Source organism: Lepisma saccharinum, chromosome 25 (genome assembly GCF_977018435.1).
Source record: "Lepisma saccharinum chromosome 25, izLepSacc3.1, whole genome shotgun sequence".
NCBI lineage: Eukaryota > Metazoa > Arthropoda > Insecta > Zygentoma > Lepismatidae > Lepisma > Lepisma saccharinum.
The window spans coordinates 26,858,267-26,874,628 of NC_139253.1; the positions used below are offsets into that span (position 1 = coordinate 26,858,267).

The following is a 16,362-nucleotide window of genomic DNA, read 5'->3' on the forward strand; positions in this document are numbered from 1 at the left end:
TAGGGACACCCAAAAACCAATTTTATTGTTGAAATCAGTCTCATGAACAGACTACATGAGGTAAAGCTTAAAACCAATATTGTATGGAGACAAGAAAAGCAAATCTCTTAATCCACAGTTCGTTAAAACGTTCATACTGACGTGCGACGTGGAAAACCCCAACTGATTTTTTTTTTGTGGTTGTTGGGTTACCCATAATGCCACACTTAACCTGCAGTTGAATGTTACCGGCCAGGCGCAAATCCGGATTAATAATATATATATTCAGATTATACTACTAAGCCACCCATGATATATGGCGGGCGGTTTCGATACGGATTTAGTTCACAATTCTCTCACATCGTCACACATGCTCACCGAGAGAAAAGTTTTACAGCCGGGGTTTTGTCACCCGAAAACGGATTCCACGGTTATCTTGGTAGAGCCGCGATCATCCAGTGGGTAGGGTGACAGACTACTCGCAGCAGACCCGGGTTTGAATCCCTGCGTGGATAATCTCGGGTTCTGAGCACGTTCCTGGATGAAGTGGTTCTGGGACTCACCCAGCATTTTATTAATTAGTACCTAGGGGTGAAGAGCCGCGGTAGCTCAGTCGTTAGGGCTTCTGACTACCATGGGAGAGGGCCGAGTTCGATTCCTGGCGGGTGAGAACCGGGATTCTTTCCACCTGTTCAAGCGGCTCCGGGGCCCACCCAGCGTCGTATAAAGTAGGTACCTGGAGGAAACTCTGTGGTACCTACCTACCTCTATTCATCATTCATTCTCATCGTCTGTTTAGCCAAGAATGGCACAAAGCGATGCAAAGTAAGAGAATACAAATTCGATGCGACTTCCTCTCCCTGTGCTTCGACCGTCCTAACACTATTCTGGTGATTTAAAGACATTAAAAGAACAACTAGAAAATGCAACTTACATTTTTGCGGTAGCTTAGCTTAGCCCAGGTAGCAGCGTGTTAAATCCGCCTCTGGCCACCTCATAAAAAGAGGACAAGCAACGCTTTGTTGCAAAGCGTGCAGTTTCTTCATAATTATCAGATGCCGACCATTTGGACAGGTACGTCATCGCATAATATCGGCCTGTGGATTCGTCCGCGCGTACATTTCGGTTTGAGCACCTAATTTAGTTTCCATTGTCGCTATTGTTACGTGCGCATTGTTGCAGGGGAGCGCAAATGGGTGAATATTGATCATAAAAGCCGGGACGTGACAAAACTATGGACGAGTTACCCACCGCGATGTCTTGATGTGGCATATCCGCATTCTCCGCAGAGATCAGCACGAATTCATGTCTGTCGTAATGACAAGGTGAGAATTGCGAATGATGAAGTAAATGATCAACAGGACATAATCTGAATTAATTTATGTATATTAAACATTAACTAAAAGTTCCTAAGATGTTATTTTTACCGTCTTAGGGTTTACCTCGAAGGGTGACCAGACATTCTCTTTTTAACAGTATTATACTCTTTTACAGGTTCATATACTCTATACTCTTTTCAATTTGCAAAATTCCCCAAATATACTCTTTTCCTTGCTATTTTAATTTCATTCATTATTTTATGCGTAAAACGCATTGCAAGTGGTTGCAACGTTGCACCCTGTGTTGAAACCTCTGTCGCCCAGCAGACGAGAATCAAAGCAGTTGCTCTGTGTAATCTGTGCGTAAGACGACCGGCGGGAGAAAATCTTGAAGATCTGGCATCGCTGCTCTCTGCCCCAACCTCTCACCTCCGTTGCACTACCCCTGCGCTCGCGATATCAACAATAATGGCATCGACATCAACATCAGCTTTTCGACAAAGCGCGCCGGAATGTTACATTTTATTTAGTCTAGTGTTTAGGAATCAGTTTGAAAGTGGATGTTGTGAAGTAGTGACGTTCAATTATGTGTCTGTTACTAGTGGCTCTTGTTTGTGTGTGTTAACTTTATTTATGGTGCACCTAATAAGAAGACAATGTCGCGAGGAAAGTGTCAATAGAACCAGGCCTTTGAAGATACGTATCCCTGTATTAAAAAATCGCGAAATAATGACATTTACAAAGCTTTCTGCTCAGTGTGCCAAAAATTATTCTCCATAAAAAAAACAAAGGTACATATGATATTGAACAACATATTAAATCGAAGTCACACACAGAATGTTCATCGGTGGGGGAATGGTCAGAAAATATTTTAAATAATGGTTTTAAAAAAATCACCCTTCGTTGTCATTGCTTGTGATGCTTCTAATAGAAAAGCGACCAAAATTCTCCCTGTGTTAGTGCGGTACTGTGAAGTTGACACTGATATTCATATTAAAACATGCCTTTTGAAAATTCATAGCTTACCCGATGAAACCTCTGAAACTGTGCCAAGTGTACTGATGGATCGTACAGTAAGTTAATATGGTTTGGAAAACAAGGTTGTTGGATTTGTAGCAGACAATGCACCATTAAATTTTGGTAGCATAAAAAAGACATCAGGAAATACAAATGTGCACAGAGAGTTGGAGTGCAGATTAGAAAAAAATATTTTGCCTACTGGTTGTAGGGCTCATATTCTACATAATGCAATGTCTGTACCTTGTGCGAAAAAAAATACCCATAGATGTTGAGAACTTGGTTTTCAAAATATACAATCATTTTAGTATTTTTACTGTGAGAACAGAAAATTTGAAAGGTTTCTGTGAATTTATTGGGTGTCATTATGAGGGTCTTTTATACCACTCAAAGACAAGATTCCTCTCTTTACTTCCTCGTGTAGAAAAAATTATACGTCAGCATGAAGCGATAAAGGCCTTTTTTGGAGTGAGGAAATGCCCCAATTGCTATAGTCATTTTTTTCAAGATGATACACCTGCATGCACAGCTACTCCTGTTTAATGATACTATTTTAAAAATTGAAAGGTGTAATATAACAGCAATTGAAGTTTCTGTTCAATATTTTCAACTCCTACAGAAATACAGGGACAGAATAGAACAGAACTTTTTCCCATTCTCAGCAAAAAGTTTACTTATGAAACTTGTAAAAGAAAGGAGTATGAAGGAGGAATATGTATACTCTGTTTCAAATAGGTTTTATTGTGAAGTGGTAAAATACTTAGAATCATGGTCACTTCGTTTCTTTGAAGATGTCAACAAACTGAGGTATTTACTCCTTGACCCAAGAATTTCCTATGAACAATTTCAAGAGTCATTTTCATATTTCCATCAATAAGCAAAACATATTTCAAATTCATTGGAATTTAATGATAATGATATTTTTGACACTACTGTGCAATTTCAAAAGCCGCTGAAAAACATCTTGAAGATTGAGGGGAAAGAAAGGAGACAATGATGGGTAAGTGGAGGCCAGTTACAAAGATTTAGTACAGGCTGGGTCAAATTTAAAAGTGATTGTGCCTCTTATAAAATTCTTGATTACCCTGCCTGGTACAAATGTTGATTGTGAAAGACTCTTCAGTGTTATTCAAACTTATTGGCGAGAGGAAAAAAGTACACTCCTGGTGTCAACACTCGAACAAGTAATGAAAGTGAAATTCAATGTGGACATGACCTGTGAAGAGATTGGACTGGCAATAAAGGACGATTTAAACATACTCAAGAAAGCGAAATCATCCCAGAAGTATGAATGATGGTGTCCATTGGTGAGGATAAGTATTTGTAATTAGCTAATTACATTAGACCCATAAGTTATTTGAATCTGTAGAGTGTAGGCCTATTTTATAGGGGCTAATAATAGAAGCAATAACAAATAGCCACCCTCACTTTCGTTTTCTTTTTATGTTTTGTGCATGCGCACCTTCAACCTATAGACTATACTCTTTTTCGTCAACAAATATCTGGTCACCCTAGCGAAGCAAATGAAAATGCTCGTAGTGGGGGTAAGTGGCAACTGGCTGGGATTTTTTTGGGGGGGAAGGGTTGGATGCGATATTATGCAAAAGGAAGCACCAACCAAGTGACAAATCTTGCATTGCGAAATTTTTGGGCTGCCATGATTATAAGCTGTTTCCCTGTTGTTCCAGGTTAATGCGGGGATGATATCTTTAATGAAAGCCGCAGCCTTTCAGCCTTCTAATATTTCAACTTTAAATCAACCAATCAGTGAAAGGGGTCCTAATCTTAGGCTGATGGGCCTCCCCGATGACGTAGTGGTAACGTTGTCGCCTTGTAATATGGGTGTCCCGGGTTCGATACCCGGTGGAGCCCAATTGCACAGTGGTTTGGATCTCCATTTAAACTGTAGTTCCAGTCCCGATTAGCCTATCTGTGCATAAAGTGGGCTTAAACAACAATTCAAATCCAATTCATAGACTGATGCATGCCGCACACACTTTTGAGTATACAAGACAGGGCAAAAACCTTCAACAGTAGTTCCTTCAACAAACTAGTTCTCTATTTCTAAGATTGTGTGTGTTTAATTGAGTGCGTTTGAGTCAACTTTAAAATCTTACTTTATTTGTATTATTATACAGGGTGAGTCAAAAGTCTTTGGACACCCTTTTATTTTGAAACCTGACAGGAAAATGTAAAATATGGTAATGGAAGATGGTAGTAGAAGGGAGCACATGGTGGCCATGACCGCCATCTTGAAATCTGCCATCTTGAACGCAGGTCCGAAATATCAAATGGGAAGGGGGGCATGTAGCATATCAAATTACACTGGCGTGAGCTCAGGAATTCAAAAATGTAATTGTTTCCTTGATATCTTGTGCACTATTTACTGTTAAACAAATCTAAAAGGAAGCATATTTTAAATCAATATTCTTCAACCTCAGTGCACTGCGACAACAATGTTATTCGATCGGCCAACACAACAGCATAGCAACGAGTGTATATAGTAGTTCTATTGTATTTCTTTATACAACTTGTATAATATACATTTACTTTAGATCGACCACAAGGAAAAAAACCTTGGAACGAAACGTTCCCTCGCAGCTTTCCATTTTTCATTAAATTTATTATTTAAAAATAAATTACTGCCTTGGTCAGCATATTTAGTTTTTCATAATCATGGAAACAAGTCTTAATGGTGTTACAGCATGGTCCACTCTTCCCCTCCCCTACTCGCGGGGGTACGGTGCACAGGAGTCGCGGGTCTGCGCAGGTTGTTTTGCTTGTGGTTCCACTATAGCTGTACATCAATCCCCGTATGTACGTGCGTTATATACATGTGTACATATAAACGTATGCATATGCCTGTATGTATTTTCGTACCTAAACTATACCCACCTTAGCGTAGATATAGTGTACCAATGGTCCTAACACCCTTCCTTTTAAACGTGACAAAATAAATAGCGACCTAAAATATCCTAATTGAATCAGTCAAACTAAAGCAAAAAGAAAGGACATATCTCCTTCTTGTCCCGTTTCAATTGATAATCTTTTTTTCACACAATAACGTGCGACATGCAAATGTGTGTTATTTCACGTGTTCTTTGCAAGTAATGTTGCTCTTGTTACAAGACCCTCCTAGGTGTCGTAGTAATCAAGTGGTCTGGGTTTAAATTTCAGGTGAAAGCATATTGCTGTGTTTGGGATTCACTTTTAAGTGCTTAGCCCCATTAACCTAACCTGAGTATACAATGAAGTTGCAACATTGCAACAAGCTGTGTCAGTACTTCAATTGAAAATGAACTTCTTAATTCTTTACGGATAACACGCGAATTATACATACGACAAATATTAATATTAATAAATGCCTGAAAATGTATTTGGATTGGTGGCGGCGATTGGGTTCAAAAACCGGAGGAGCAAAGTGCAAAAGTCGGGGGGGGGGCAACCTTTGTAGATAAGGTTTAGCATAGTGCGGGGGCATAAGTGGCAAAAATTTGGGGGGGGCAACTGTCCCCCCCTCGCCCCCCTAATCGCCGCCAGATGCACTTGATATTCCAATGCCTGTTTCGAAAAGTTTGGTGTGTAAAGAGTATATTTTGGCATTGACATTAATGTTTTCCTAATTTTGAGGATCCCAGTTGTATTATGCATTTTGTGCCACTTTTGGCAAAGATGATGATGAATGCTGATTAGATGTAACTGATGAAAGCACACTCATGAAGGAACGGCTATGCCAACGCCAGGACTCGAACTTGGGGCCCGTCGGCTGCGAGATCGCGAGTCCAGCGCTCAACGCGTTTGGTCACCGACGCGAAACCATGATCAATGCGATTACCCATTGAGATATATGGCAGAAATTAGATTTTTTTTACCAATAAATCATTGGTTGTTTACCGCATATGTATTTTGGATTCTTAGTCTATTTTCCTATCTTTGTGTTAATCACTTCAATGAGGAATGATGGTGATCAATTGGTTAGTTCTGGTCAGGGGTGCCCATCCGCTCCAAGCCCTATGACGCAGTCCCCCCCAAAAAGGTAGAACATTCCTCCCTTTCCTGTTGATGCCGAATTATTTACTCAAATTATTTTGGTCAGACAACATTGGCGGAACAATAAACAATACATGTTTTACCTTAGGTATTGTTTACAATATAGGCATTACATTGTATAAAACATTTCTTCCACCCTTCTCAATCCCATCTTTCCCACCGCGATTAAATAACTGAAGATGAATAACAAGTCAATCAAACGAAAAATCTCCCCATTTTAGTGTGAAGAATCCCCCCCGTGGGCACCCCTGGTTCTGGTCTAGGTTCTCATGATGATGCTACATGAGGGGAACATCATTGGCAGGCGAAGACAACTGGACATATAACAATTGCAAATGCATATTATTCTGCACAATTTATTTGATCATTGGAAAGATATTTAAATTAAAACTAATTACCGTATTTGCCGTCGCATAAGATGCGCCAGCGCCAATCAAACTTTGGTACTTCATACTTGTTAAAAATTGTTATTTTTAGCTTCAACGAAATAGGAAAATAATTGCTGGTTCTTTTTCGAACTGCTCTGAAAAAGACCGCCTAGGTACAGCTTCAAGGGAAGATATATTTTATTGAAAGGTTCTGGAGAAACGTACCACTCTTACTCGGGTGTTCGTGAGACAGGTGTTCCAAAAACGGAATACACGAAATGGTTAAATAGTGAATAGTATCGGACTATTTCTGTCACAGATATCGTGGCAGTACGTACTAATTTTCTAAAAATAGAAAAGTTTGTTTTTAAACCCACTGCATGCATAGAAAAGCTCATCTGGACTAGACATAGAGTGGGATCCGAACCACTGTGCGATGTGCCTCCACCAGCCAGGTATCAACCCCGGGACTCGTTATTACAATGTGATGACGTTACCACTATGACAAGAATATGCAAGGTTTCGAAATACTGAAGAAGTATTATTTTCTTTCCAGTGATGTGGAACAGTGCTATTTTTGACGATCAAGATGACACATTCGTCACCGTTACTGGATTTGAACCCAAGAACGACCCTGTCATGGAATTCAACTAAAAACTTTGCTATTGGAGCTAATAGGATAGTAATTAGGACAGTGACAAGTCAATTAAAGGGATAGCTTTAAAAACAAATTTCCTTCACATGATCCCTTGATGTTCAAGTTCATTTGAATTTACTCAATTCTTTGTAATTTTCTGCCTCTTTACAGAGAGAAAAAGTTTGTTACGGATAAGCAACTTACATATGAATAATGTTGTTATAACAATTTTCAAGTTCATATATAAGGATAATTATTTAAGAACTATTTTATAGTTCTATAGTTGAAATGTAACAATTGTATATATTTTAATGCATTTTTAAAATTCTTGTAGTTTTAGGTTATGTTTGATAAATATTTTGGAATGTTCTCTTGTCCAATACTGTGGTTTTGGATACCTTGTAACATGTAATACTCCTGTATTAAAACTGAAAAGCTGTTCTCGGCAATTTAAAAACACTTAAATAAATAAATAAATATTTATATTTTTCCCGAAACCAACTCTCGGTTTAAACAGGCGAGAAGCAAATTATTGTTCACCACAATTGCAGTAACCAATAATTAAGTCACAGTTAACAAATTTAGTAAAGCTTACTATTTTTATATTTAGGGTTACCACAAAGCTTAAACAAACTTTTGAAATTGAAACACATCAGTTATTTACTGTGTAGACTAACCGCTTCGACAAGGAGGAATAATATATAATGAACTTGATTAAGAGGGGGCGAACAACACAAGAACGCGAATTCTCAATCGGGACTAGCATAAAGAAGCTATATAATTAATTATAAAAATAAAATACGATTAAAAGACAACCGTATTTCGTCGGGTCCTGAATCGCGCCTGCTAATAACGAAAATATCGTTGTTAATATTGCTTGAGGAATATTGTGTAGGTTATATCACACGACACAGAAGTGAAGCAGAAATGTTTCCATTAAATATTTATGATAATAAAATAATTCTTTTCAGCAATAAAATTTAACTATTAAATTTTCCTGGGAAAATTTGTGAGTAACACTAAAAATGACGCCAAATGCTATATTTGCATTATTTCGCCACCTAGAATGAACGACAAAATGCGTTTAATATGTCACTTTATCCATTTATAAGCAATTTCGAGGAACGGTTAAGTTTTTTTTTGACGTTCTTGCGAATGCGGAAAATACTAATAAAAATTTACAAAAAAAAAAAAATACAAAATTTCACGATGGTTTCAATTACACTTGCATAACATGAAAAACACGCAAGCGTTATTCAGAAACAGAATATATTATTTTCGGATCACCCCAACATCAATATTAAAAAAAAATCTACTTTTGTTTTTGTAAAAAAAAAATGCTTTGCAGACACCCAATTCTGATGTTCAATAATATAACGTTATCCACTTCTATTACGGCAAGTATTTTACGAGGTTCTGCCAAGTTCACGTCATACGCTGATAGGTACTTACGAGAGACTGGGCCTAAAGTTTAAACAGGTATCCGCCCGACTAAAGTGGGTCCCACCGGGTATCAAAACTCCGGAACAGTTGATAACAAGGCGTTTGTGTTAACCATCACGTTACAGCAGAAATCTCGTCTTTCAGTGGAAACGACATCTAGGCTGTCGGAGATATCCCAAAGGTGCTTCAAGTATTATGTATCCCTCATGCACAGTAGCTTTTGTCTCTTTAGACAAGCGTTTATCAACTTCGGGGCCGCAGCCCTTTATAGAGGGGCCCTGCCAACAATTATACCGGGCCACAAGAGGCTCTCCTGAAATTTGCCACTTAGTCTGCGCAGTAATTTTAATTAACAAATATTTTGATTAATTAGAATTTATCTATGTTCAAAGTGCGACATTGCAAATTACTGTAATGATGTTGGTCTGAGAAAACTACTAGATTTCATTATATCCCGTGGTTTAAACCTAATTCTTATATTTACCAACAAGCCGACACAATCAAACCATTACTCTTCATGATCATACCATAATTTATTAATTTTGAATTTCAAGAGTACATAATAATGAATGCATAACTTAAAAAAATATATAAAAAGGTGTTTACGAGTATTCATTTGGAATCGGGGGAAAGACTTTTTTAAGAAAAATATTTTCCCGGGCCGCGGTCTTGTCAAGAATGAAACCGACTGCTTTGCTTTGAAGTGAGAATTTTACATCGCTTTTTTTGCTACTTTTGACTAATCACGTGCATAAGTATACAATGGTGAGGCGAACACACGGGGGGTCAAGGGAAGGCAGTTGCTCCTCCTTATACTCTCATTTTGAAATTTAGTACAGAGAAATCTTATTACCGTCATTAAACAATATCATTCTCCTTAAAAAATAAAGTATTTTAAAGCCGACGAAAGTTCCAAGTAACTACGGCGGGTTAATTTCCGATGTAATTGAACTATCTCACTTCGTTCTCCAGCAAATTACTTGTTATTAAGACTCACGAATTTCACTCGTTAGCCTAGTTGTGTTACACCTATGTGGTCGCTTAATATATTATTTTGTATATATGTGTATTGCTTCTGAATCTAGTGTACGAAATCATGTTTATATGTACATCCTGGGTACGGGCCTGCCCAGAGGGTCTGCGTACGCTAATGTTACATGATACTGTTAAGACGCTAGCAATGGAACGAAGAGGACAGGATTCGAACCTAGAATATTCGGCAGCGAGATCTTGATGCTCGCCCACCTAGGCGGCTAAAAAATGCTTTAAGGTCTCCTCCACATGTTAATGAAGAAGCGATCGATACAGCACGTGTGGATGTGGTAACACAACGTAATTTGTCAAGAGGAAAATTAATCAACTGTTCCTAAGTGTGGGCTAGTTTCTAATATCACACTACAGCACGTACCAAAGACTCTTAAATAATCTTAATACGAACGTGCACCCTCGTAAACCGACCTGATGCTCTGGACCAGCGCGTGTTCAGAGTGTAAACTCCAGCTCTCGTATCTTATTTTAACGGATCAAAAGACTTCAAGACAAGAAAGACAGGGAGTCCAATTTGGTCCTCACATGGGGAGATTCCCCCTCGGTTTCTTATGTCATTTTCCGGACTAATTTATAAGACAGTAAGACCTAGGGGGAATTTTTTTCACGAGAAAAAGGACGGTCTTGGGATGTGATTTTGAGGGGGGGATAATTTCGCAACACGAAGATGAGCTTCCGGGGATGGGAGGGTGAGAGGGGGTTATTCTGGAAGAGTCGTAAAAAGTACACCGCGAACACATTAGCAAGCTTCAGGGCGAAGGGGAGACCGGAATGAGGTACCTTAAAGACAGGGAGACGCGGTCTTTCATTAAAAGTTATCCAGGATTAAGATGTGACCGTGTACATGTTGAGACGTTGCAAGATTTGCGCGGTATTAGTTCGTTACCGTTTCCCAAGTGCAACAGCAACAGACAGTGGGATCCCGCCTTAATAAATCCAGGGATTCACCACTGAAAAGTCTTACTTTCAGTATCATTTTTTTAAGTCCCATTCATGTTCACATATACAACTGGGGCTGGAGATATACTTTATATTTTTATTGTGGGAGTGTTTTAAATATACTCTACGAACGTACAGGTCATAGGAGCAGCTTGACGGGAACGGGGGGGGGGGGGGGGGGGGGCAAGGATCCCTCCCCCCCAACAATTTCAGGTTTATTAAAACTTACAAGTTAAGCTTACTTTTTAACTTCCTGCGACCTGAGGAGCAAAGTATTAAAGAGTAATATTTGCGATTTCGCAAATGATTGATTAATTGAGTTTGTGTTTAAGTCCACTTTATGCACAGTAAGGCTAATCGACACTGAACCTTCAGTTTAAGGTGGGATCCGAAGCACTTGTGCCTTCACTGGGTATCGAACGCCGGACCAGTTGCTTACAAGGCGAGTGATTTCGCAAATGTAACGGTTATTTAGCAAATAGCCCTGGACGATATTTGTATGGGATGGAAAACATTTCGAATCCTTCCCTCCCCAATGTTAAGCCCCAGGGTAGATTCTTGCCCCCAAAGTTATATTCCAAGTTACGCCCATCATACAGGCTAAGTACTGGACCTACAGCATTTATCACCCCACTCTCCCACTAAACCACTGTGCCCCACTGGGAATCGAACCCGCGATCTTTTACTCACACCCGTGGAAGCCTGACGTATCTACAGGCGCAATACGCCTCCTCCTTCATTACAAGTTGACAATGTTATCATTCAGTCATCACGGAAACAAACAGTGACTTACCGTGAATAAACGCAGCCTGGAGAACTCCTAACAAAACAGCAAACACCAATTTCGAATCCATGATTGACGAGAAAAAAAAAAGGGTGTAACTGAACCAACAAACAGAAAAAAAAAAAACCAAATTGGGTCAGTCTCACTTGTCCCACAATACTTCTAGTTTCTTTCTTTTATTGCCGAACTGAGGGTGGCGTATGGGTTAAGAACTTCGTTGCCGGTAACGCACAGTTTTTCTATAACCGCGACACACGTTAGTTTCGACACGGCGCTTTTGCCCGCTTCGACTCACAAGCTTTCGCGTTCGTGTTCCGCGGTGAACTGTGCCTCGCAGTGGCTTCAGCTGTGTGAGCATCGCGGGTTCGCTACGCTCCTTGCGGGGCCCCCCGGCTACCTGTCGGGCAGCGCGCGCTAACCCAACTTGCTAAAAACAATCTCGCGCTGAAAGCACTATAATCCTAGCATCTCCGTGCACTTTTGGCTATAGTTACACGGCAGGTTAATAGCATTAAACTAGCCAGCCTTATCTATTTGCCTATTTTTGGGAGAACAGGAAGGTTTATGGGAACTTCTCATCACTTCCCGAAGCGCTGGGTGCTCTTGTCGGCGAAAACTTGAATCTTAAAGGCGCGTAAATAGAGCACTTCTAAATATCCATCTGGAGGATAACGCAAAAACTACGCACATAGGCAGCTCCACAGTCTGGAATCTATATTTATCTTTACACACAGCGACGCACATTGTTGGTATTATTATTATTATTGTGAGTAGGATTATTTTGTCGTGAAAATTTACACTTACCATTATAGTATGTTTTTTTTTCCATCGTTTATAACTGTGTAACAGCTGCCTGGCCTACGAACAACAAAAAGTGTGTTACCAATACAGTAAAACCTTGTTAATCCAGTCTAATGGCGGGGATAAGTCCGGATTAACTGAAAGAACCTAAAAGAACAGTAGAAAGTGCATTAAAACTTCGTTTATAGCAACAAAACTCGTTTATTATTGTGTATTTGAAGGGCATAGGCCTAAATATACTATACAGTACAGTACAAAGTCTGCGCGAAACAGAATTTCATCAGTGGTTGACTGCCTTTTCTTTGGGAAATTCTCTTGACTTCTAGCCACATTTAAAACCTTGCATTCGGCTTTTTTTCTTTGCCTTTTGCCTGTCCGGATTATCGAAGTTCGGCTTATCGGGATACGGATTAACGAGTTTTTACTGTACATTGATTTGATTTTTGTTATTTAGTGTCACTTTCCTGCCTCTTTATCCCATGCCGGGATTCGAACCCGGGACGCTTAACACTGTGTTAACCACTTCGCAATTGTTATTATTTATTAAGGGATGGATTGTATAAATGACACAATCTATCTATCTATCATCAATCAATGTATATAAAAAAGGATGCATGTGTGTATATGTATGTTTGTTTCGGCATAACTCTCGAACGCCTGGAGCAATTTCAACCAAACTTGGTACACATATGACATACAATCTGGAAAGAAATACTGTGGGGTTAAGACACCCCTGGCACCCCTAGAGGTGGGGGTGGAAAGGGGGTGACATGTAAAAATAATCGAAAACGACCTATATTAGTGTGATATCCATAGCTTTCGAGATCGCTAAGATGAATAGTGACACTCCCAATGCCGTTCAATTTATTTATTCTTGCTCCTGGAGGTGAAACTAAAAATGTTGTTTATAATCAAGTTTTGAGTTAAATTAATATTATAGTGAATCTGTAAATAAAATTAGTTACATTTTCACTTTAGTTAGAATGAATTATTTTCCTGTCTAATAGAATATTGGAATAAATAAATAAATACCCAAGCAACGCCGGAAAATCAGCTAGTAAACAATAATTAAACATGATCTCCCGTTGTCAAAAGGTATTATTAATCTCGGTATGATTTACATAGCATTCATCGTCCTTTCTGATCAACCAGATCTGTTAGTCCTATGCTGAAGTTGAGTAATGCCAGACAGTAGCGTACGCAGGATTTCATCAAGGGGGATGTTATTTCGAAAACTTTCTACAAATTCACATTACCATTGTTTTATTATACTTTAATTAATTAATTAATAATAATTAATTAATAATTCTTATAATTAATTAATTAATTAGTTTAATTACTACTAATAATTACTACTAATGCAGCTGCTATTTATGAAAGAAATAGAACAAAATTACATTTCTTTTGTTTCTTTGTTACAAAATAATTGTCTAGTCAACGGTCATTTGTATATGATAAGTGAAACATTTTAAGTGTGAAGAAAATCCATAAAAACAAGCAAATATATTGGATTTATTGAAATAATCGAAATATGAAACTCATTCAAGGAGCCGCGCTGGTCTAGTCTGACAACTTCGTGGGATATCCGGGTTCGATTCCCGGAATTGGTTGGAATTTATGCAGCCTTGTCTCCGCACCCAGCTTCATAGCAATGGGTACCTGAGAGCAACCCTGGGGGATGAAGGCTGCCGGAGCATGGTGCTGATCACATCACCTGCAAAATAGTTCGAGATCGAGAATCTTTGGGGCCCACCACACCACTACGTGTGCTTTCATGGCACGGTGCTATATGCACGGGGAAATTTACATTTATGGAAATCCCCCAGGATGATGATGAAGCGTGAGAATACGTGTTGCTAAATTCCACTGAGTCTATGTTTTCGTTGAAAAGTAAGTTTATAGACATTTTAACACATTCATCACTTCTAGGTGATTCACAAAGCACTTCTTCAACATTATTTAATGATGTGGATGTAGACTCAGCATCACTTGAGAGTTCACAAGGGGATGTGAAATCAGTACCGGGAAGAACGTTTGCAATAAGGTCGGCACACTGCGACGAAGCAAGGAATTTTTACAATTCTCGCGAGAGTCACTGCGCGACTTTGCAAAATTGAACATTGCGTCCGCTTAGATTGTGTTTGGAATGTTGTGTTTTTCTTCATGCTGCATGGGAATAATAATTCAAATTATTATTATTATTACTGTCGCAGATCTTTGACTGTGATAAATTAGCCATTTTAAATTTTTTTCTACAACATTTTCCATAATATTTCAAAAGCTCAAGGGGGGGGGGGGTTAAACCCGGTAACCCCCCTTGCGTACGCCACTGATGCCAGAAGTATTTAGCAGAAGAACCAATCGTTTTGAGAGCATCAGCAATCTTTTTATAAATTTCCCCTAAAACCTTACCCGTTACCCCACATAACAAACACAAAACTCTTAGATATTTCTTTTGAGTTTGTGTCAAGATGAAGGAACTTTAAATTCTTTTTGCAATTCCGTAAAGAAACTGCATACCAATTTTGCTCTACACATAACGGAACACATACAAAACAATGCATCCTTTTAGCATGTAATGTGTCTTCAATTTAGACTTGGTTTTCAAAATAACTCCTAGACTTTTATAAAACGGGATAATAGGGGCTTTTTAATAATATGGACGGTACGACCGGGACACGCCTCTGAAACTATATTATCCAGTTACCCAGAGGTGCCCATACTCCCCAAGGCTAATGGCACAATATTAGATTATAATAATTTATATTATTTATTAGATTGTCACCAGTATATTAATCAATCAATATAATATCAGCGACCCGACTCCCCGTGGAAAAAAAAAATCATGCGACGTCCACAAATTATATTCCTTGTAGTTTGTAGATGGATTCGAAAGGGGAGAAATTATCATTCATGATGGTAGCTATGATGGTACTCAACACTTGCTTTTGTAATTTCATACGTTTTCAATGGGAAATTAAAGTTTAAACTTACTTATAACTTGAAAAATGTAACTGAGAGTGAGTTAAGCCCGAATCGCACTGAAATCGATTTCCTACTGGAATGCCCTAGTTGACGCTGGGCTGGTTACCTGGCTTGAAACGATGGTTGGCTGCTAGACTGGTTTTGACGACTAGACCGATCGACTAACACTTTACACTTTACTTCCCGACGTCAAAAATATTGAGTCCTCGGCTTAAGTGCATGCAAATAATATTGTGCAATCCCCCACAAAATCATGTCATTCGCGCCCTCAAACCATATCGTAATTCCCACAAACTATTAAATTACGACAGCGTGTCTACCGAAAATAACTTTTTCTTAGCTGTACTGAACACTATACTCGATCTGAACTCCTCTATAAACAGGGGAGCCCATCACTCAAGACCGCCCCTAAAATCCCATCACATTCCCCTAAAATAGTTTGGATGAATACGTAATAATTCAGGTCTATTTGAATTAAATATCATGTTACACTGTCCTAATATTTTAATTGTTCGATTTTAGAAAAACTTAAAGCTTTGATTGTTTAAATGTAGTAAATTAAATTATGTAAATGTGCATATAAATAGTGTTTGTGAGTTGATTATAAAACTCGCAAGTTGAGTATTTAACACAAATTATTACACAACTTAAGATATAGATAGAAAATTCAATCTTGGCAAACCAAATAACATGCTCCAGCCGTATGACCAATTCAATTATTGTTTCATGAGACATTACAGAACCCTAATAGCTAGAAATTCTTAAGCTCAGGGCGATACTATAATACGGTTCCTCTTTCAAATAACTCACCCTTCCCTCACCCCCGTTTTCTTGGGGTAAATATAATTATGTGGATTTCATCTTCAGTGCAAATTTGACTTGTTAAAGTAAATTTTTCTTGTGACAAGAAATTAGAAATGCCGATTCGATATATTTTTGTTCCAAATTATGCACCTGGTTTAAATTAACCAGTATACCGACACTATGCATTAT

The 16,362-nt window shown here is 38.7% G+C and overlaps 1 protein-coding gene across 3 annotated transcripts in view; it reads right to left on the reverse strand.

The window, feature by feature from the left end:
* The window catches only part of LOC145978505 (limbic system-associated membrane protein), a 706,857-nt gene extending 694,960 nt beyond the window's left edge, over window positions 1–11,897 (reverse strand). For all 3 annotated transcript variants that reach the window (XM_083111131.1, XM_083111130.1, XM_083111129.1), the window contains exon 1: window positions 11,593–11,897. In XM_083111131.1, coding sequence (XP_082967257.1) covers window positions 11,593–11,653 — 61 coding nt within the window. In that variant the 5' untranslated portion in view covers window positions 11,654–11,897. The remainder of the gene's footprint in view (window positions 1–11,592) is intronic.
* Between the last annotated feature and the right edge of the window lie 4,465 nt (window positions 11,898–16,362).